We start from the raw sequence: 22106 nt of genomic DNA, 5'->3' as shown, positions 1-22106 counted from the left end.
GCACTGGGTTTTCTTAAAACTTTAATACCCTGTTAGAAAGCATGAGAGAAACAGAGCCATGTTGAAGACACTTTAGTTTCTGCTCTCCCCTCCATCCCTGCAGTTTACACTAAGATTATAATAAAGGATTTTTTTAAAGTATAAACTTTTAAGAATGGGACACATTTTTGGAAGATAAATATTGGGGAGAGCTTAAACTTAAGCTTCTCAAGAGGCTAGTGCCCATAGAAAGTAAGTTGATTTTCACATAAAACTATAGATAGGATTTAGAATTGGAAGTAATAAATACCTGGAAAGTGGTGGTGAGGGGAAGAGCTAAAAATTGATTGGAAGTCTGTGTAATGAAAGCTCGAGAACCCCAGAGCTTCCTCTACGCTTCCCAGCCAGTCAGCTGTCCTTCTCTCATACCCCTAAGAGTTAGGTTTGCTGTCTAAAGAAATTGAGCCAGAGAGGCCAGGGGAAACCAGGCACAGTTGAGAGTGAAATTGAGGAGCCAGGCTGAAGATGGAGATTAAGTGAAAGTCTCCATATCGATGATGAAATTTTTTCTTTTTTTTTTTTTTTTTTTGTGGTACGCGGGCCTCTCACTGTTGTGGCCTCTCCCATTGTGGAGCACAGGCTCCGGACGCGCAGGCTCAGTGGCCATGGCTCATGGGCCTAGCCGCTCTGCGGCATGTGGGATCTTCCCAGACAGGGGCACGAACCCGTGTCCCCTGCATCGGCAGGCGGACTCTCAACCACTGCGCCACCAGGGAATGCCCGATGATGAAATTTCTTAATCCTCACTGAGTTCCCAGTACACTGGGGGTGAGGCTTATAGCTTCTAGGAAAAAGACTGGCAGATCCTTCTTTGGAGAAAAAGTGAGAAAAGACGTATAGATGTGGACATTTGGCAGGGGCAGGGGGGTGTCTGGGAGATCCTCCAATGAAACTGCTAAACTTAGTATGATCATTTTGAGGTGAGCTCACTATCTTTCACACCCTATCCATTCGTAACAGCTTCCTATCAGATTTTTAGTCGCTTACTCTTTAAAAATAAGTGCACAGCCAAGTATCACTAGACTAACATGAAAGACAGAATCCCCCAAATCAGTAAAAATAGTAATAATAAAAGAAACATTGATGAAAAGAGTATAGGGAACAGAAAAGCTCTAAGAAAACTGTAATTAGTATTTTGAAGAGGGATGAGAAAATGATTATTTACATTAAACAGCAGTATTTAAAAAAAACCTCAGAACAAAGAGTTTTTACAAGCTAAAAAAAATAAGATAGCAGCATGAAAATCAGTAGAAGGGTTAGAAGTTCAGATTAAAGAGGTCCCCAGACAATAGAAAAAAGAGAGAGAAAGAAAATAGGTGACATAAAGTAAAATTAGAGCATCCTTCCAGAAAATCCAATATCTAATAGGTATTCAAGCAGAGAGGAGGAAATTACCTAAGCTTTATAAGGAAAATTCCCATCCACCAAAGATACTTATTTTCAGATTGACAGAACACACCCTCAGTGCCCAACACAATGAACGGCAAAAGACTCACACCAGGTATAACGTTGCAAAATCATAACAGACAATAAAGGGAAAATAATGTTCCAGAGTGCAAGGACAGATTATATACCAAAGATTAGGCAGAATGCCATTGGACTGCTCAAAAGCAACATTGGCATAGAAAATAACAAACAGTGCCTTCAAAGTTCTGAGCGAAAATGATGTCACTATATCTAGCTCAATTGTCAGTCATGTTTGAGGGAAGATAAAGATGCTTTTGAACATGCAAGGCATGGAACATTTTTAACCTCTGTGCCTGCCCTTGTCCTTAGTCTAGACTGGACCAGGGCCTCTTGAGGGATGTTGCCAAGGGGAAAAAGTAGAAATGATGTGTTTGACTCTATTGAGAGGAGTATGAGGAGCACTTAGGGGTAGGTATAGAAAAAACTTAGCAAACGCAAAAATAGGGCAATTGTTGACTTGATGAAGAAAAAGAAAAATTAAGGGAAATGTAGTATGTAATACAGTTGGCTCAGTTCTGAACCATGATCACACAGACATAGTGAAATGACCTCTGACTACTGGTTTAACCAGAAATTATTGTACAGCTCAATTCTGAGGATTTGGGAAGAGAGGAGGAGCATCATCTTTCATAATAGACTCAATAGAAAGTATCTGAAACAAAAACAAAAAAACTGAAAGTGAAGCTTTGACAGATTATATAAGGATATTGATTCTAGATAAAATAGCTTTAAGTTTAACGTAGTTTCTTCTAGGGAGAGAATTTGTAGTATCCAACCATATACATAAGTAAAAGTTTTATAAAAGTAAGAGTTCCATATTTTGATTGGGTCAGAGGGCTTAGAACTCGAAGGGGAAGAGAACATACCTGTGAACAGTGGGTTAGTTATCCCTCTGAAATCTCTACCCTCTAGAATAGTACTGTCTAATAGTAATATAATGTAACCCACGTATGTAATTTAAGTGTTTCTATTAGCCACATTAAAAAGATAGAAACAGATGAAGTTAATTTTAATAATGGATTTTTCTCAATATATCCAGAAAATAATTTCAACATGTAATCAATATAAAATTATTAAGAAAATTTATACTCTTGTTTTTAATACTAAGTTTTCAAAATCCAGTGTGTATTTTATATTTCCAGCACATCTTAAGTCACACCAACACCATTTCAGGAGCTCAGTAGTCACATGTGGCTAGTGGCTGCCATATTGGACAGTGCAGCTGGAGAACTGGGGCTAGTACAGTGCCCCAGGGTCTTGCCCTGTAGTCAGATGTGTGGCAGCCATCCTTGGGCAGTGAAAGAGAGGCAAAAAATGAGGAGCCAGGGAGTTTTCTCTGGTGGCCGAGTATTGGTCCCATGCTGGTAACTTTTGAGGACTCATTTACAACAAACAATAGATATTTGATAAATATTGGTTAAATGAATGCTGAATGAATACACAATTCATACAGTTAAATTTTTGTATCATGGAAAATTGTTGATGTTAATGGGTATTAGGCGTAATAAAGAAGCAAAGTAGAAGAGAAATACTGGATATTTTGTTTCATCTGTAGAAGCAGCCGTATTTCTCTTATGCTTAATTTTGCACTTCATTATCATGAAGTATATTAATGGATATACATATCATACCAAAGATAATCATTTTGGCTTGAGTGCACTCTAATACAAAAAATGTATGTCAGTATTCATACTTTTTACTAATCTAGTATGTTTTATTTTATGAAACTTAAAATCATACGTAGTACTGGTTGCCTGGTATTTTGGAGAAAGATGCATATTTCAGTGTTTTTGGTCACAAATACAAATTAATATTCTTTGGATTTACATTTTTATTTTGTCTTGCTTGAGAATTGTTTCTTATAGATTTTCTAGTTGGTACTTTTTGCTGACAAGCTAAACATGATCATTCTGAATAATTTTTTTCTTATAAATGATGATATATTAATAAAGTATCTTTATCTTGTCTGTTTTGTGTTTGAGACATTTAAAAATGTCTTTTTGTGTTTTTCTTCTCTTGACTAGGTGCCAATGATACTAAATTCACTACAGAGAAGTGTACAGGCAGTGTTGGTGGGAAAAATTCAAATTCAGGACTGGTTTAGCAATGGCATTAAGAAAGCAGCTTTAATGCACAAGTGGCCATTAAAAGAAATATCTGTTGATGAAGATGATCAATGTCTACTTCAGAATGATGGATTTTTTCTTTATCTGTTATGCAAAGACGGATTATACAAAATAGGCTCTGGATACAGTGGAACAGTTAGGGTAGGTGATTCCTTACAGCTCTTAATCATAGTGGAAGTTATGTCTAATACTGAATTGTGTTCTGTTTGTGTCTTGCTTTATTTTTAGAGCACCATCTAATGTTGATGTAATATTATTTCTTTGAAAATCAAAATGGAACATACATATTAAATGTCATTCATCCATTTATGTTATTTTTCACTGATTATTAATTACAAAATTGTTGATAGAACTAACTTTTGTTGTTTCACAGGGCCATATATATAATTCTACATCTCGCATCAGAAACAGAAAAGAAAAAAAGTCTTGGTTAGGGTATGCTCAGGTAGGAGAATATCCACAATAAACCAAACTTTTCTTTCTTATCTTTTACAATATGTGGTCCATATTTGTTTAATCAATAAATAATATCACTTCTATTTAAACAGATAGAGCATAGTTTTTAATAATATGACTATAACAGTGGTATGGTGTAGTATAAAGAACATTGACTTAGAATTCATGAGAGATTTACTTTTAGGTCTGGCCCTGCTTCTTACTAGCTGTGTGTCTGTGGACAACTCAGCTAATTTATTTGATCCTGTGTGATTTAGCTGTAAAATGGGAACAAGTATGTCTTCTGTTGGAGTTCTTGTTTAAGAGAGCCTCTAGTTAAGAATCAGAGACCACCTTTATCATTTACAAATCTGAATTAGGAATGTAACTGTGACCCAAAGCCAAATTAGAGCTTTTTACCACAAATTCCTTCATTCTAAGTCTAGATCAGTACACTCCAGGGAACAGTGTGTGGCCTGCCCAGTAGATAGCTGCCTGCATGGAGGATCATGCAGAGTATAACCAATGAGAGAAAAGAGCTAGGCCCATGTTGCTCTCTTAATGCGTGATCTCATCACCTGACTGACATGGCCAAATGGGTGTCAGCAGTTGGATGCATGAAGCAAACGAATGATGAAGCAAATGAATGATGGTCAGAGGGCCAGAAGTGTTTGTTTCTATACTATCCTTTCCTGAGAAGTGAAGCCCAAGTTTCCTTGTGGCAGAATATAGAATAAAGATGTCCCTGCACTCCTGTCTTGCCTAGCTCAAAGTTTGTTGTCAGCATCAGATGAAAAAGATATTTGAAAACATTCTGAAAATTAAAAAAATTATTGTCGCATGAAAAATAATCTTACTCAACTTTTGGGGAGATTTTGAAATTAAATTTTAAATATCAAATTAATTACTCAGTAATTGTCTGTTAAAACATAACCTGGTTTAAAATATCAAATTTTTATTTGCCACTGCTGTATTTTATCTAACAAATAATAACATGGGAAATACATTTACAGAAATATGTTCAATGACATATCATTCTATCTAAAACCACTACTGATTTTTAAATATTAACCTAAATATTTGTGAAGGAAACAGCAGTCATTTCTATTATTTACTTGGCAAGTGATATGATAATTTTGACCAAAATAACCAAAATGTTTTTACTATCTTGTGTGGTGTATCTGAGAATTAATAGGTTAAATTGATACTCAGTGGTGTATAATACCTCCTCTTATTAAAGTATCAATATACTCAGGTTCTTCTGTTTTAAATCTTTAGTGTATTTTAGACATCAATATTGATGTATTATTGTACCTCAAAAAACTGTAATACAGACCTCTATGGCTACTTTTTCTACTAAGTGGTTAATGAAAAAATATTTTAACATATAACATAGCAAAATTTTTTGTTGTTATCAGGGTTATTTATTGTATAGAGATATGAATAACCACAGCATGACAGCCATAAGAATAAGCCCTGAAACACTGGAACAGGATGGTACTGTAATGTTACCAGGTATGTTACTCAACTAGTCATCTGTTTTCTTCACAGGTGATTTTAAGAGATGTGCATGTTAGGCCACTGAGACATATAAAGAATGGTTAGCAAGGAATAGTGCTTGCTTACAAATGGGTTAAAGAAATCTTGACATGCAAAGCATTTTACAGTCTATATAAAATTAATGCATCTGAGAAAAACAGATACCATAAATATAGTATGAAGTGTTTTAATACTTGTTTTCAAATTCTTGCCCAAATTCTGTAGCCTGACCGCCCCCCCCCCAACCCTTACCCCACCATGACTGCTTCAACTCCTCAATTAGTGGGGAGATGTTGCTTTGTTGCTCTTAATAAATCCACGACTCTGGCTCTCAAATAACCTTGATGTAAAGAACCTTCTGTTTATTTTGACTTTACCAACAGTGTACTTTGGGTTTTCCTCTTTATTTTAAAGTGTTTTCAGAGACAGATTTTAGGGTGGGTCAGGAATTTTAAAAATTCTATCATTTATACTTTTTAATAATACCCTGATAAGCCATTTTGGACAGAATTCATTTTACTTTAATTTTGAGGTTGTACATATGTATTTATCCTTCAGATCACTGTGCTGTCTAAGTTCTTAGGCAGTGAATCTTAAATTTTATGGAACACCGGGCAAATGCATAGTATATTCTCCATTGTAAGGTATTTGAATTTGCTTATATCTTTAATACATGCTAAAGGAGCTTGTTTATACTAAAATCTTGAATGTTTAATGTGTCTACCAACAATTTCATGGTAAGCAGCAATATTACTTCAAGGCACGTGGCCATCTGAAAATGACTGAGAACTTCTGAAGAACACATAGAAAAGGATAATTGCTCCCTGGCTGCTTGTTAATTTTTAAGATATTTTTATAACTTCATCAAACATTTATTTGAATATTACTTTGTCTACATATATCTAAATTAGTGTACCTGATGCCATGTTAAGGTAAATGTCACATTTCATGTGTGTTTCATAAATAAAGCTACTTTGGAAAACAGATAACTTATTAAAGCCATTTTGTAAATAACTGTTTTCAGATGTCTACAGGGTTTTATTTGTTTGTTTGTTTATTTGTTTGTTTTTTAATCATCACAAGTCCCAGGCCATGTCTCTGGTCCTAACGATGATGCTGATGATTATGATAATAACAATAATAATAATAAAAATATTTTGAAATACTAACATGTACCCCCATATATTAAAAGTAATCATATTTATTGTACAACTATTATATAAGCAAAACAAAATAAAAATTAATTGTAACCCCACTTCCCATCTATAAACACTACCAACATATCAGTGAATATCCTTCCTGTCTTTTTCCTGTGTATATTATGTACATACTTGTACAAAAGTGATTGTATGCTACATATTGCTTTTTTAAGCTACCCCTTTCACTTAATATTCTGAATATATTTCCAGGCCATTAACTAGTCTTCTGTAACATCATTTTAATGTTATAAAATATATTCCATTGATTAATATTTGAAATGGAGGTCCCATCTAATTTTTTGCAAATGTATAATAAATTTCACTGCAATGGGCATTCCTATCGCTCTGTCTTTGTGCAAGTCATTTTAGGATGTCTTGGAAGAAAAATTGTTAATCCTTCCGTGACTCCCTGCCCAACAGATGAATACTAATGTAAAGGGTTTACTTCTGAAAAACCCTGATCATTCAACAGAGATTGTGACTGAGAAAGACCATTTGAAAATGGTCTACTTACAGCCCTTTTATTTATTCCATCATGGTAAAAAATGACTTGTTAATGTTTCAGTTTAAATCCCTCTACTTCATTTAACATATGAAATGCACCTTTTAACAATACAAATGTGGCTTTCTGTGTTTCACAAATTTGTACCATATTCATGGTGAAGAAGGAACCAGACTGGGGGAGAGAGTCCCATGTTGTGTATCTTGATATTTTCCCGAAGATGCTGTCTTATAACGTTACATGAAGGATACAGAAAGGATAAAGAGAAAAATCTTTTTGAAGTCACGCAGCAGGAAGACTTGCCTTCAAGCCTGAAGAAGCCCGTTGTCATTTTTCCTTTTCTTTGACCTGGGAGGCAGTTTCTTTAATAGTCCTTTTTTCCCTAGCTAGGGGCAACTCTGCTCTGTAGCTTTCCCATCAAGAAGGAGCAGAAGTGAACTGTCAGGTATATAGATGGTAATGAATACCACGTTTACGATTGACAGAAATCTGGTAATTCCTTGAGCTTCATGTTCCAACTTGTCTTATAGACTAGTTTATAAATAAGTTATTTTCAACCCAGCACTGATGAGCTGAAAACATACTTTTTTTTCCCCTGTTGTCATTTAGCCTTGATATGTTGGCATACCTTTTATATTGTATCCCTGTGTCGTTTACTCTTCGTGTCTGGTGACAGGTTGCCTCAGATCATGAGGGTTTTTGCTACTCTTCTTGCGCCGCTTCACTCCTCACCCCTGCGTTTATCTGAAATTATAATGAGTTTTTCTTCTTTGCTTTTTAGTTTAAAATCTTACAGCTTAGAGCTTGAGAAGCATCTTTCTTGCGCCTCTTTGTATTCTGTACAGTGGACTAGGAACTCTTTCTTTCGATTTCTCCTCTCTTTGATTACCAAGTCTCTTGGGCTACCAGTGGGCCTTGTCTCCCAGTTTCTATTTCCAGTTTGTGATCACTGAATTCTCTATTTGGTAAGGGTCTGCCTGTGTTTTGCGTATTTATGATAAGGAAGTATGCTAGTATGAAGCTCCTGGGCAAAGATATAGAGTAACTCAGCTTATTTGGGTGGGCTCCATTCCTGCATTCCAAAACCAGAATTTTATGTTTTGCTAATTCAGGTGCAAATAGAAATGAAATATTATTTTTTGGTATTGTAATTAATGGAGAGATTCATCCTAGTTCTCTGCAGTTATTTTGGGAAATGCGTGTGCTTTTAGACTTGCTTGCTGAACATTTGTTTTTCCAAAAGGATACAGTTTATACTTAGATATTGAGTTGCTTGTAGTTTCATGTTATTTAGTAGCAATCACTAACACACTGTCCCACCGGTCCTTCTGTAATACTGGTATCCCTTGTTGCAATTACACTTGTACATTATTTTGATCAAAGTATATAGTGCACTGTTCCACAGAGATATATACAGTATTGATGAAATATGGCATTTCAGCCAAAATATATGAAAACTTTCAGACAAAAAGAAACACATAACCATAGATTTGTTCTGTGAAGGGTGAACATTTAAAAAGTGTATAGCATGCTAAATGCTAATAAATACTGGGAATAAGCGTTAAACCTAAGTGGAAACGGTACAGCCAGTTCTATATTATAAAGCAAGGGATATCTGTAGTTGGACACCATAGACCTCAAATGCAGAAGTTTTAGGTCTATCTGTATTTTTCTGTGACACTAATGACTGTGATGTATGTCTGAGGGTAGAGTGTTGCCTACCTCGCATGGATTGTATTGAATTGATTATAACCACATTATAGTTTGTTCATTGTGGTGCATGTTTATTATCAGACTGTATCTAATACTAGTTCATTTTGAAATTAGGTGGGCTCTCAGGTCCTTGATTATGGAAGATTTATAAATGTAAGCACAAAATGTAATGGGTATTATTAGTTGGATTGTTTAGTTTCTGCTAATTTGTAACTCTTTATTAAAAAGCACAGTCTCCCTTTGAGTTTAAATTACCTTTATTGTGTGGAGAACTCTCATTCTGACTTCAACAGAGGAGTAAAGTCATTTTGTGAGGTGTTTATTTATATTGTAATGTAATTGCTGTTTCTTCCTCTTGCACAGATTGCCACACTGAAGGTCAAAATATTTTATTCACTGATGGAGAATATATTAATCAGATAGCTGCTTCCAGAGATGTAAGTATTCTGAGTCATGAGAAGCTGGTATAAATGGAATCTTTTTCTCGTAAATTATTTGATTTTTATTAGATGGAAAGTAGAGCCTTAGAAGATCAATTCATGTAACAAAATACCGTGGATGTTTTATTTCTCTTAGGATGGCTTTGTTGTCAGAATATTTGCCACAAGCACTGAGCCTGTGCTACAACAAGAATTACAACTTAAGCTGGCCAGAAAATGCTTGCATGCCTGTGGTATCTCACTATTTGATCTGGAAAAGGACTTGCATATTATAAGTAAGATGGTCAAAAAAACCTTTCTCCTACATTTTAATTATCAGATTCTTTATTCTTTAGAAAACTAACATTGTGTTTTCAACATTGTAGCTTATATTAGGTAGCTATTTTGCTGTCTGTTACTATGAAGCACACTTAACGAATTAATATGTACAAATAACTAGGAGTAACTTGAAGCCTTTGATTTTTATTTGAACAGGCTTTCAGGATAGTCATAGAATGGTCCCGTGGATTGTGAAAATGGTAATTGGCCTAACGTTTGATTTAAGAATCTTTCATTTGGATACAGAAATGCAGACGTCCACAGACTGTTTCTTGGACTTAGTATACTTACTCTTGCAGTGTCATAGTAGTAGTTAGGATTACTAGTTTCCATGAGGGTCTCAATTTTGGTTTGCCGTACTGTTCCTGGTTTAATAATTCCATTTATTAACTTGTGGGATTCCTTGCAAGACCCAACTTTTTTGACTGTTATTAAATTTATTAAACTTCATTAGTGATTTACTTTGCATTTGTGTAGTATTTTTGTTTTTCCATAGAAAAATATTGTATTGAACTCATAGTTTTTGGGTTTCAAAATCCCATAAGCTCATTAGTAGTTTGTATAATTGGACAAACTCATAAAATGTGCTATATATGATTATTTACTCATAGTTTCACAATTTGAAAATGTGCATAAGGGTTTTTGTGTGTATGTGCACACATATGTATTCAAATTCAAGGATTAGCTACATGAAATGTTCTCCTATAGAAAAAAGCTTGGAAGAGGGAATCTGAAATACCTTAATTCAGATATCTGAATGGCATTGTTCAAGCCCAGACACTTCATGTCAGGACTTACTTCACCAAGCTTTATATATTTGCTCATTTGTAAGCCAAGCAGTATAGTTGTGAGGATCAAATAGGAAAAGGCTCATGCATTCTATAATGCCTGATAGCTAATAGATGCCCAATGAAAATTAGTTCATTCGTTAATTCAAGAAATATGGCTGACATTGATTTAAACAATTTTTTTAACATTAAAAAAATAATTTGGCACTAATTTGAAACAAATTAAGGAGCTTATGGTAACTTTATCTTTCCTTGGAGTAGTGTGGCTACTGTTAATATTTTTTTAAATTGAGGCATATGACATACCCTGTCATCCTTGTTTTTGAGTGATACTAATTGAATTGACTTTTTCATCACTCAAACTAACACAAGTTGTGCTTGAAATTATTTTTATTTATTTATTTATTTATTTATTGCTTGAAATTATTCATATTAAAAATGTAACAGTATTTATTAAGTCTTGTTGTATTATCAGGTACTGGATTTGATGAGGAGTCAGCAATTCTTGGTGCAGGACGAGAGTTTGCACTAATGAAAACAGCAAATGGAAAGGTAAATTATTCTTTTAGGATTAAAAATTACATTATCTGCTTTAAGAGATAGTTGGTATAATTAGTTGATTAGCTTACATAGTTCACATGTTTAAACATAATCGTATTTTAAAGTTTGATTAAAATTTTTTTATATAGTAAAATTTTATGTTGAAATAATATAAAAGAAAATTGTAACATTTGAGTATAAAACTTCATAAACTTTATAAAATTTAACCTTTTTACAGATATTTACTTTAATTATGGAGCTCTTTGTAATTTTTTGAGCTGGGGTGAATTCACATTTGGGTTTATTTTGAATAGGTCATCCCTTGCCAATTTTTGTAAATGTGCAGACACATATAGACTACGAGGTGGGGAAGTAGGAGCATGTACAATTAAGTTATAGATTGTAGAGATCTATTTATAGAGATGGAAGATTTTTTTCTTATCTGGTGGGTGTGAGGATAAAGTAAGGTAATTAAAAGAATGCTGAAAATTAAAATTATGAGGCATATACAGTATATTTGTATGTAAGCCTTTTTTCACTGGGAAAAATGAATTGACAGTTTTATGAATTTCCTTCTGTTGTATGTTTGGAGTATATTTATGGCATGTATTTATTCATACCTATTCAGGATACTTATGAAAGATGATAAGTATCCTGAGTAGATATGAAAAAACTATTGTGAACTGTATATTTTTGGAAAAATATGCCTATTTCTCTCCTGTTCAGCTCTCAGAAGTTGAATAGTAGTAAAGAAAGAGTTTTAGTTCTTGTTATTTTTATTTTCAATAAAGTATGGAGGTTTTTTTCTCTCATGTGAAACCTGGTGCACTACTTCAAAAGGCACTATAATTCCTTTTTTTTTTTTTAATGTGTTAAGATATATTACACTGGCAAATACCAGAGTCTCGGAATCAAACAAGGGGGTCCTTCAGCAGGAAAATGGGTTGAGCTACCAATTACGAAATCCCCAAAGATTGTGCACTTCTCAGTTGGACATGATGGCTCTCATGCCCTGTTAGTTGCAGAAGATGGAAGCATATTCTTTACAGGATCTGCTAGTAAAGGAGAAGATGGAGAGTCAAGTGAGTGGACTATTCAGTAAAAATACTGTGGAATTTATTAACATAAGATATATCAATTTCAACAGCACTAACCTTCCCAAGTTAATAGAAGATTTTATATTGAGGAATATTCAGTTAATGGTTGTGGTGTACTGTTCATTAAAGAACTATGATTGCTGATTTCATACTAGAGTTCATATTCATGAATTTTTATATGCCTTATGCATTACATACATGGCTATTTATCTGTTTTGTCAATTGGTGTTATTTTTAAAAATTTATTCCAATATATTATTTTAGAAGTAGTATATTGGAAATTTTGCAAAGAGTATATATTTCACAATGAGGTAAACCTTATGTAAATTATAATAGTGTCAGTTATGAAACACTGTTCTTCGTGTTATTTCATTGTGATAAAATTCCTAAGCAATGAAAAATTAAAGGATTTTTATTGTTTATCTCTTAGCTTTCCTATGCTTCTGTTCAGTTTTCCTCGAAGGGTCATTTTTCTGTTTTTGTAACTTCTCTTGTACATTATACATTGTAGTAGTTGGGGTAGCATCTTATGAGGATTAGGTTTGAAGTCAACATCTAATGTAGAAATCATGTGTAAATAAATATTATCCTGAAAAAAAAATCCCTTCAAATAACCATGAAGTGTATTACCATACCTCAGAAACTTCAGCCCAGCCAGTTTTCCCTTGTAGCGTTTGGAGGACATCATTCTTCCTTTGCTTAAGCACCAGATAACTTAGTTGTTGTATATAAGTATATAGATCATGTTATAAGAAAAGTTATAGTGGTATTTTAATCCCAGAATTGTACCCAACACGGCAATATGTTTTTAATCAGAAGGGCATGCAAAAACTGGGATTGACTAAGGGAACAAATGATTGGCATTTCCCATCTTTTGCTCAATTCAGGGATTTAGTGTTTGAGAGCAGAGGCTGCTTAAATCATCTACGTTTAAATTTGTTTGCTCTCCCTCCATATGCATATTTCCTTTCAATCTCTGACTAGGTGTAGCTGCTTAATAAATATGTGTTGAATGAATGAGGAACTGATTTTTCTTTCCAGGATCTATTGGAGGAATACATGTGCAATAGAGTTTGAGAGTAAAGGGATTTAAAAAAATTATATATATATTTATTATATATATATATATAACTTTATATATTTATATTTTATATAAATATAATATATATATATATGATAATGGAATGGTATTGATAATATAAGTGCTAATCTAGAGATTGGGCTCCCCAGAAGTTTGGTAGAAAATTGGTGTTTCTTATTGGGAATTTCAGTGTACTACAAAGAAGAGGATCTGATAGCAACAGCCTAATAGACATTTAATGAGATGAGGCTTTCAGATTGACTCATTTAATTGACATGTTGGGAAGCCCAGGCCTTTGTGAAAATAAATAAATAAAGTGTATGATAAGTGAAGATGATATGTTTTTCCTTGGGCTTTATATACAAATCATTATTTTTATTTGTACATAGATGCCTTAAATTATTTTTTTTTTTTAAGCTAAGAGCAGACGGCAATCAAAACCTTATAAACCTAAAAAGATAATTAAGATGGAAGGGAAGATTGTGGTGTATACAGCCTGCAATAATGGAAGTAGTTCTGTTATTTCTAAAGATGGAGAGCTATACATGTTTGGAAAAGATGCCATTTACTCTGATAGTTCAAGTAAGTTAATCTTAAACACCGTTTCACTTTTATGCACAGAAAGTCCTATACTAGACTTTATGTATTACAAAGATATATCTAGAAAATTAACATTTGTAGCACGCTTCCTCTACATTTTTCACATTTCTTTCTAAGTACAGTGTTTTGTTCTTCCTTCCTGCCTTATTGCTGGGAACAGTGTCACTAGTTTCCTGCAAAGCTAATCGTGGGGCTTGACTAGGGCAGCTCTACCTTAGCTGTTACTTTCTCTGGAAAGCTCTCCCTAGGCTCGGTTAGACGCTCATGTGACATGTTCCTGGTGGTACCCTGGGGACATGATTTTCATAACTTAGCGAATTTATAACTGATGGATTATTTATCTCCTCCTATTGTTAGGTAGTTAGAGAAAAGCTCTCTCTCTCTTATTTACTATTATATCCCCAGTGCCCAGCACAGTGTCTGGTGCATGGTCGGGTCTCAGGAATTACTTGTTAAGTGACTGAGTGACTGATAACTACAAGTAGTGGATATGAGGGATAGAACTAGCCAGATAAAGGGTTTTATATTTATAAACTGTAATCTCAAAAACTTGTCATATTTGGTTGTTATATTTTCTTTCTAGCATTTAGAAATGAGTATAATGATGGTGGCAACCCACTTGGAAGGATTTTATATGAAGTAAATATGTAAAAGCCTATAAATTTCTCTGTAAAAAGGAATTCAGAATTAACGAAGTTTCTGATTAGAGGCTTAGGTGATTGTCTCATGCGGGGGAAATGACATATATCAAACGTTTGTAACTGTCCATTATTAATTTGAACTGTGCTCAGGTGACTTATGAGATGGTTTAATGTGGTAATATCTAGAGTCTCAATTGGCCTCACCTGTCAGAGTGAATCAAAATTTGGAGGTGGGCTCATGTATAGTTTAAAAATAATATTCAGTGTAACTATTGCTTGCTAAAATCCTCTTGGCTAAGGCTTATGGAAACTTGTGCATTTATTCAGCATATAGTTATTGAGAACTAACAATATGTCAGGGATTGGTGGACCAGACAGACATGATCCCTTTCCCTTTGAGGCTCTGAGAGACAGTTGGACATTACAGAACTTAAGTGTTAGAGATCTGTGGTCTAATGGTTATGGATATAGACTCAGACCCTGGCATGGCCACTTTTTATTTGGCTAACTAGCTTAAATTACGTAACTTTTCAGAGCTTTTCTTAACTTTTCATTTTTTTTTTCCACCCGTAAAAGGGAGCTAATGATAATACCTGCTTCCTATGGTTCTTATAAGGTTATAGGAGATAATGCTTATGAAATGCTTAGAACAGAGCCTGGCACATGTAAGGGCTCAAGACATGTCAGCTAATACTGTTAATAATAGTAAATACTATTTCTGTATATACATATCTTTTTCAAGTATGCTAAATACTAACAATGGGAGTTTTTGAGGTATGCTTAACCAAAAGACTTAAGTTAGTATAGGGTGAAAGGGATGGTCACCTTAAGGAAGTGGTATCTGAACTAGTAATATAGAATAGTTTTGCCAAAGTGTGGTATGAGAATTATATTATTTGTGATTTAAATAAAACAAATACTTCAACTTTTTTAAAATGTTTATATTTTAGTGTATGTTATAAATACTCAACAGTCTTTGATTTTTACTGTTGTTACTACTGAATAAGTTAAAATGCTTTAGTCAAATTTAAAATTGACGCAAAAAATATTAAGATAATATGAGTGGCACTTGGATGTGGCAACTATAATGAATGCAATATGTGAATAAGTGAAATTTAGGAACTACCTGTACGTTGGATTGTGGAAGAAAGCATTGTAGATTAAAACTGATCGAAAAATACTGCTTTGGAAAATCTCGCAGGTTTCTACAAAAACAATGTTATATCAGAATACTCTGGTGAGTATTTTACTCTGTTTTGCTGAGGCAGGTCAAAGCAAGTAAAGTACATGATTCAAAGGTTCCTTTGTTCTTGGGTCAGGAAAGTTTGAAATCTAGTGACCCTTCTGAGAATTGTTGAGAGGTGCTGCCACTTAGAGCAAGCGTTCAGGAGAAGCAGGCTTGAGCTAAATGCCAGAGTAAAGATTTGTCCCAAGTCTAGATGATAACATTTTAAGATTTTGAAGCTTCATTAAAAAATTATAAAATTAATTTACTGATACCCTGCCCATCTTTTGGCTACTATTTCCCATTTTGGTGGATTATTTTATCCCAGAAATGAAAAGTTCTGCGTTGAAGTGGTCCTTTTACGTTACTGATGATTTAGTAGGCCCAGAAAGGCTTCTTTTGTTGTTTCTTACCAAGTTTGTATCTTTCCTGTAGGTTTGGTAACAGATTTGAAGGGCCATTTTGTAACTCAGGTAGCTATGGGCAAAGCTCATACTTGTGTTTTAATGAAGAATGGAGAAGTTTGGACATTTGGTGTGAATAATAAAGGACAATGTGGACGAGACACTGGTGCCATGAACCAAGGTGGGAAAGGTAGGTGTTTAATGTGTGGATATAAATTTTGTGTTGTTTTTTTCAATAGTTTTTCAGAACACCATGGTGAAGAATCTTACTCTTTAAAAAACAAGTGGCTTTTTGATTTCATACTTAAAAATTATGAAAACTACTAAATTTCTTATTTATTTGTCAGTCTGTCACTCACTGGAATAATCAGTATACTTTAGACTTCTAATTTCTGAGCAAATGAGCTTGCTTACTTATATTTTTTTCTTAATTTTATATGAAATGTAATAGCACTTCTTTGATTTAGCATCTTTAGTGGTTGAATTATCTCAGAAAAGTGCATTTTTGAAACTCTTTGTTATTCGGTCCTTTCATACCCCATGTTTTAGTTATAACAATTTTTGGCAGCAGTCTATCTGCAAATATTATCTTCCTGTTTAATAGCATGTACTACCTGTAATTTAATCAGTTCTTGACAGCTAAGAGTGATCTGTAAGAATACTTGACCTTCTATCAAGAGTGAAATGGTAGATGCACCTTATATACTGTATCCTTTGCCCCAACACTCAGGCTGTTGAAGAAGGATGAGAGGGGTTAATCCTTTGCCATGTTTGTTGTGGGTTTTTTGTTTGTTTGTTTGTTTTTTGGTTATAGTTGTGTCTACCTCATTCTTACTCTCAGGTTTTACTTCTAGCTGCTATCAGTGTTGTCCTATACCCTTCACTCCAGTTTCAGGTTTTCTCTTTTTAATTTTGTATGGATGGAGAATAGGAAATAGAGACATATTATTAGAATTAAGCACTAAACTGTGTTTAAAGCATGAATGGGTTTGAGGATTAATATTTGTATAAATTAACAAAAACAAGTTTAGTCTTTTGGGGGACTTCTTGATGGCAGGCTCATCTGGATATCAGGAGCCCTCTATTTTTTTCTTCACCTTATTTATATTTGTGTGTATTTAAAATACTTTAATTTTTAAAAGAGCAAGTCTATTAGAGCATATTGATTTTAAAGAAGAGGGAAGAACAAAATGAAATGAATTACTCCAAAATGGAAATTTTTTTTCTTCTTGCTGAACTCATGAGCTATGGATTTGGATAACACCTACTAGGCATAAAGGAGAGAAGCAGCTTAGTTTTCTATATATAGTATAAATATAGATTAAATTATATTTTATAAGAGTTCTGAACTGAATAAAACTGTTCTTTATTATCCTGAAACTATGTTTACACCTATGTTCTGGATTCTTAAGGTAAATTTTGTAATAACCAAAATGAAATTGTTAAAAGTTGTTTTTACTTATAAATCACACCCACTCTGTTAGTAAGTAATGCATTAGAAAGCAAACTGGTAGCCGTAAGACACATAATGAATACAGATTGCAGAGTTGCAAAGAAATAAAGGATTTTTTAAAAGATGTTTTTAAAAAGAAAACAGGAAAATTACAGAAAATAATATTGCAGTGTAAAAAAATTGTGTATCTACCACTATGTCTTACCATTTTTCAGTAAAAAAAAATATATAGATAAGATTCAAGTGGCCCACGTTCCCCTTCTAAGACTTATTATTGTACTCCATCTCTCTCCAGAATTAGTCATGATCATGATTTTGATTAATATCCTTTCGGTCATGTTCCTGTATTTGTACTTGTTTTTATATATTTTGTATATTATATGCTCATACTTTACACATAAAAAGATGATTTTTATAAGTGCTAATCTATATATTTTTCTGTAAATTTTTTTTTAATCTCACCATTGTGTTTGAAATATAGTGACACTGGTACATATAAATCTAGATGACTCATGTTAACTGCTGTGTAATAAACCGTGGGACTAACATATCATAGTTTATCCATTCTCCGGCTGATAGATGAGTTATTTCCAGTTTTTCGCTATTATAAATAATTTTAAAACCTCCTTTATTCATGTTTCCTGGCAGAAGTGTGTGAGACTTTTCTCTAGTGTTGTAGATTTCAGCTTTGCTAGATTTTTCTTGAAAGAGGTTGTACCAATGGATATTCTTAGAAGGAAAGTCTGATTTTCCATATCACACTAATAGTATTGACAGACTGATTTTTGTCATTTTGATGGCTATGACATGGTTTTTCATTGTAATTTTTTGTTATATTGAAGTATAACATACATGCAGAAAAGTACACATAGCGTAAGTGCACATCTTGATAAATTGTCACAAAATGAACAACACGTTCATATAATCAGCACCAAGATCAGGAATATTACCAGCATCCCAGGAAGCCCCCACTTATGTGCCTCTCCAGTTACTATCTACCTCTCCACTTAACACTATAAATTAGTTTTGCATACATTTGTACTTTATGTAAATGGAATCATGTAGTATGAGTTCTTTCGTGTCTAGTTTCTTTTCATTCAGCTTTATGAGATTCATCCGTATTGTTGCCAGCTAGTTATATATTGTTCATTCTCATCGTTGTATAGTATTAAATTGTGTGAATATACCACAGTTTTAAAATCTTTTCTAGTATTATGGACATTGGGGTAGTTTCTAGTTTGGCTTGTGTTAGTGTTGCTCTGAACATTCTAGTAAGTGTTGGTGAAAATATGAGTGCCCTTTTTTTGGGTATTTAACTAGGAGTAGAATTACTGAGTCTCTCTTGTAATTTGCATTCCCTCAACTATTAATAGTGAGTTAGATTCTCTTCAAACTTTTCTTGTTTGCTTGCCTTTTTTCCTATTGATTTGTAGGAATTTTTTGTATATTGTATTGTATGCCTTGCAAATATCTTTGACCAACCTGTGGCTTATCTTTTACATTTATTTATGGTTTCATTTGTTATATATAATTTAAAAATTTTGACAAGTTCTTCATTGTCTTTCCTTACAAATTTTTGCTTTATGTAGTCAGGTTGGGGCCTTTATTTTCCATGTGAATTAGAATCAGTATTTTTACTTGTCACTGTGATTGGGATTGCTTTGAATTTAGAGATTAATTTGAGCATGATAGTTATAGTACTGTTGGGATGATTAAATGAGTAATACATATAGAGCCAGTTACAAGTAAATGCTCGATGTGGTTTAGCTGTTGTTGTTGTTAAAAATATGACTTATGCCTTCTTAAGGATTTCTGTATTCTAACTCTTGACATAGTTATCCAATACTTGGTCATCTAATTTCTCAACCTGTCCACAGATTAGAATTGGCAAAAATAAAAAAGATTATGTCTCCTATGAGTTCATTTGTACTGAGTCTGTTATAAGTGTAAGTGGTCAGAGAATAAGGTTGACTAAGAATAAGTGATGAAGTGAGTAAGATAGAACCTTGTCTTTGAGGATCTAGGTCTGCTATGAAAGACAAACATAAAAAATAATTACTTGATTCCCACAGATTTGCTCTTTCATTTTATGGACTTGTAGCACTATATGTTCTTCATAATTCTGTCACAGTTGTATGTTTATACCTTGCAGTATGGTTATTTGATTAATGTCAGTTTTTCTTACTAGCTTGCAAGCTTTATAATTGCTCATTATCATAGTCCTCAGTGCCTAGAGCAGAGATCTGCAAACCATAATCTGATGCCTTATCTTCTCTGTGGCCTGTTTCTGTATGGCCCTTCAAGCTAAGAATGTATATTATATTTATAAAGGGTTATTTTTTTAAAAATGTGACATAGACTTATGTGGCCCCCAAAGCCTAAATTATTTACAATCTAGCCCTTTACAAAAAAGTTTGCTGACTCTGACATAAAGGTATGCCTGGGGCATAGTTGGTGTTCAATCAAAAAAAATAGTTGAGTGAATTATAACACAATTAAATAAGTTGTAATTGAGGTATAAACAGTCTTTGAAGAGATAATCACTTACCCTGGAAAAAACTGTAAGTGCTTTCATAGGAAATGACCTCCAAGTTGAGTTTTTGAAGGCTGAAAAGGAGTTTCTCTGGTAGATGAGATAGGAAGAGGCATCTGATGAATGAGGCAGAGAGATACAGGTGGAGCAGGAATGAGCAAAGGCCCTGAGCATGTGAAAGGACACAGGATGTTTATAAAGCAGAGGGAATTTAGGTTCAGCTGGAATACAGTTTGCATGGAGGAAATGAGGTTGGAGAAAATCGGGAGCCATGTTGTGACTGACTGTATCTTGCTAAGAAGTTTTGTTCTTTTGAAGACCTTTGAAAGTCATGGGAGGTTTGTAAATTGTGAAGTCATAGGATCAAATACATATTTTAAGAAGCTGATTTCCGGGCTTCCCTGGTGGCGCAGTGGATAAGAATCCAGCTGCCAATGCAGGGGACATGGGTTCAAGTCCTGGTCCAGGAAGCTCCCACATTCCACGGAGCAACTAAGCCTGTGCTCACAACTACTGAGCCTGCGCTCTAGAGCCTGTGCTCTGCAACAAGAGAAGCCACCACAATGAGAAGCCCGCACACTGCCACAAAGAGTAGCCTCTGCTCACCGCAACTAGAGAAATCCTGCATGCAGCAATGAAGACCCAACGCAGCCAAAAATAAATAATAAATTTATTTTTAAAAAAAAGCTAATTTCCAACAATGAGAGGATGTTCTAGAGTGGACGAACTCTTGGCTTTTAGAATGTGGTTAGGAGACTTTCTTTGGTCTGTTGAACAAAAGTATTGGTGGTGAGGATGGAAAGTAGGGACTAAAATCAGAAAAAATTAGACATACGAGTGACAGAAATTCTAACAGCTACGAGATACTCCTGCCATCACTGCCTCTTTTTTTTTTTTTTTTTTTTGTGGTACGAGGGCCTCTCACTGTTGTGGCCTCGCCCGTTGCGGAGCACAGGCTCCGGACGCGTAGGCTCAGCGGCCATGGCTCACGGGCCCAGCCGCTCCGCGGCATGTGGGATCTTCCCGGACCGGGGCACGAACCCACGTCCCCTGCATCGGCAGGTGGACTCTAAACCACTGCGCCACCAGGGAAGCCCTAGATATATCTTTTTGCAGAAAGGAAATGGAGAGAGCATTTATTAGTGGTCCCTAAATTAAATTTTATTTTTGTTCCTCTAATATTTTATCATTCCTGTGTATATCCATTGGGATTAGTATGTGTTCTACATTTTTTAAATTGGGAAATAAAATTACCAGTTTTTTAGACATGGGAATAATCTAGATGAAAATTATAAACTGATCTTTCAAATAGGGTTTGGAGTTGAAAATATGGCAACAGCAATGGATGAGGACCTGGAAGAAGAGCTAGATGATAAAGACGAGAAGTCCATGATGTGTCCTCCAGGCATGCATAAGTGGAAGCTGGAGCAGTGCATGGTGTGCACCGTGTGTGGAGACTGTACCGGTTATGGAGCCAGCTGTGTCAGCAGTGGACGTCCGGACAGAGTCCCTGGAGGGTAAGAGAATGATTAAGACTCAGGATAAAATAATAGTAGAAATTACGCAAAACACATTCCTTTTCAAAGTTATTCTAGAGTTCATTCTGTTGTGTTGTTCTTAAAGGCACACTGGCATGTAATTCTTATAATTCTACTATAATTTACTTCAGTGTTATTTTATTGTGCTTTTCTTTCATTTGATTTCTTTAAACCTTTTACTTTTACTTTATTTATTTTTTAACATCTTTATTGGAGTATAATTGCTTTAAAATCATGTGTTAGTTTCTGCTTTATAACAAAGTGAATCAGCTATACATATACATAAATCCCCATATCTCCTCCCTCTTGTGTCTCCCTCCCACCCTCCTTATCCCACTCCTCTAGGTGGTCACAAAGCACTGAGCTGATCTCCCTGTGCTATGCGGCTGCTTCCCACTATTTTACGTTTGGTAGTATATATATGTCAG

At 34.4% G+C, this 22106-nt stretch overlaps 1 protein-coding gene across 7 annotated transcripts in view; it reads left to right on the top strand.

Annotated features, from left to right (window-relative positions):
• Nucleotides 1–22106, top strand: part of MYCBP2 (MYC binding protein 2) — a 273166-nt gene that overhangs the window by 55979 nt on the left and 195081 nt on the right. For 6 of the 7 annotated variants that reach the window (XM_082859420.1, XM_082859419.1, XM_082859417.1 and 3 more), the window contains exons 6-15: nt 3531–3773; nt 4006–4077; nt 5486–5582; nt 9384–9457; nt 9597–9735; nt 11042–11118; nt 11984–12188; nt 13702–13866; nt 16186–16344; nt 21453–21657. In XM_082859420.1, coding sequence (XP_082715546.1) covers nt 3531–3773; nt 4006–4077; nt 5486–5582; nt 9384–9457; nt 9597–9735; nt 11042–11118; nt 11984–12188; nt 13702–13866; nt 16186–16344; nt 21453–21657 — 1436 coding nt within the window. The remainder of the gene's footprint in view (nt 1–3530; nt 3774–4005; nt 4078–5485; nt 5583–9383; nt 9458–9596; nt 9736–11041; nt 11119–11983; nt 12189–13701; nt 13867–16185; nt 16345–21452; nt 21658–22106) is intronic. The other variant, XM_082859416.1, reaches the window with a different exon arrangement.

This window comes from Leucopleurus acutus, assembly GCF_964270905.1.
Source record: "Leucopleurus acutus genome assembly, chromosome: 18".
NCBI classification, from domain to species: domain Eukaryota; kingdom Metazoa; phylum Chordata; class Mammalia; order Artiodactyla; family Delphinidae; genus Leucopleurus; species Leucopleurus acutus.
Note: the sequence above shows the minus strand (reverse complement) of the source record. Positions and strands in the feature narration are given on the sequence as shown.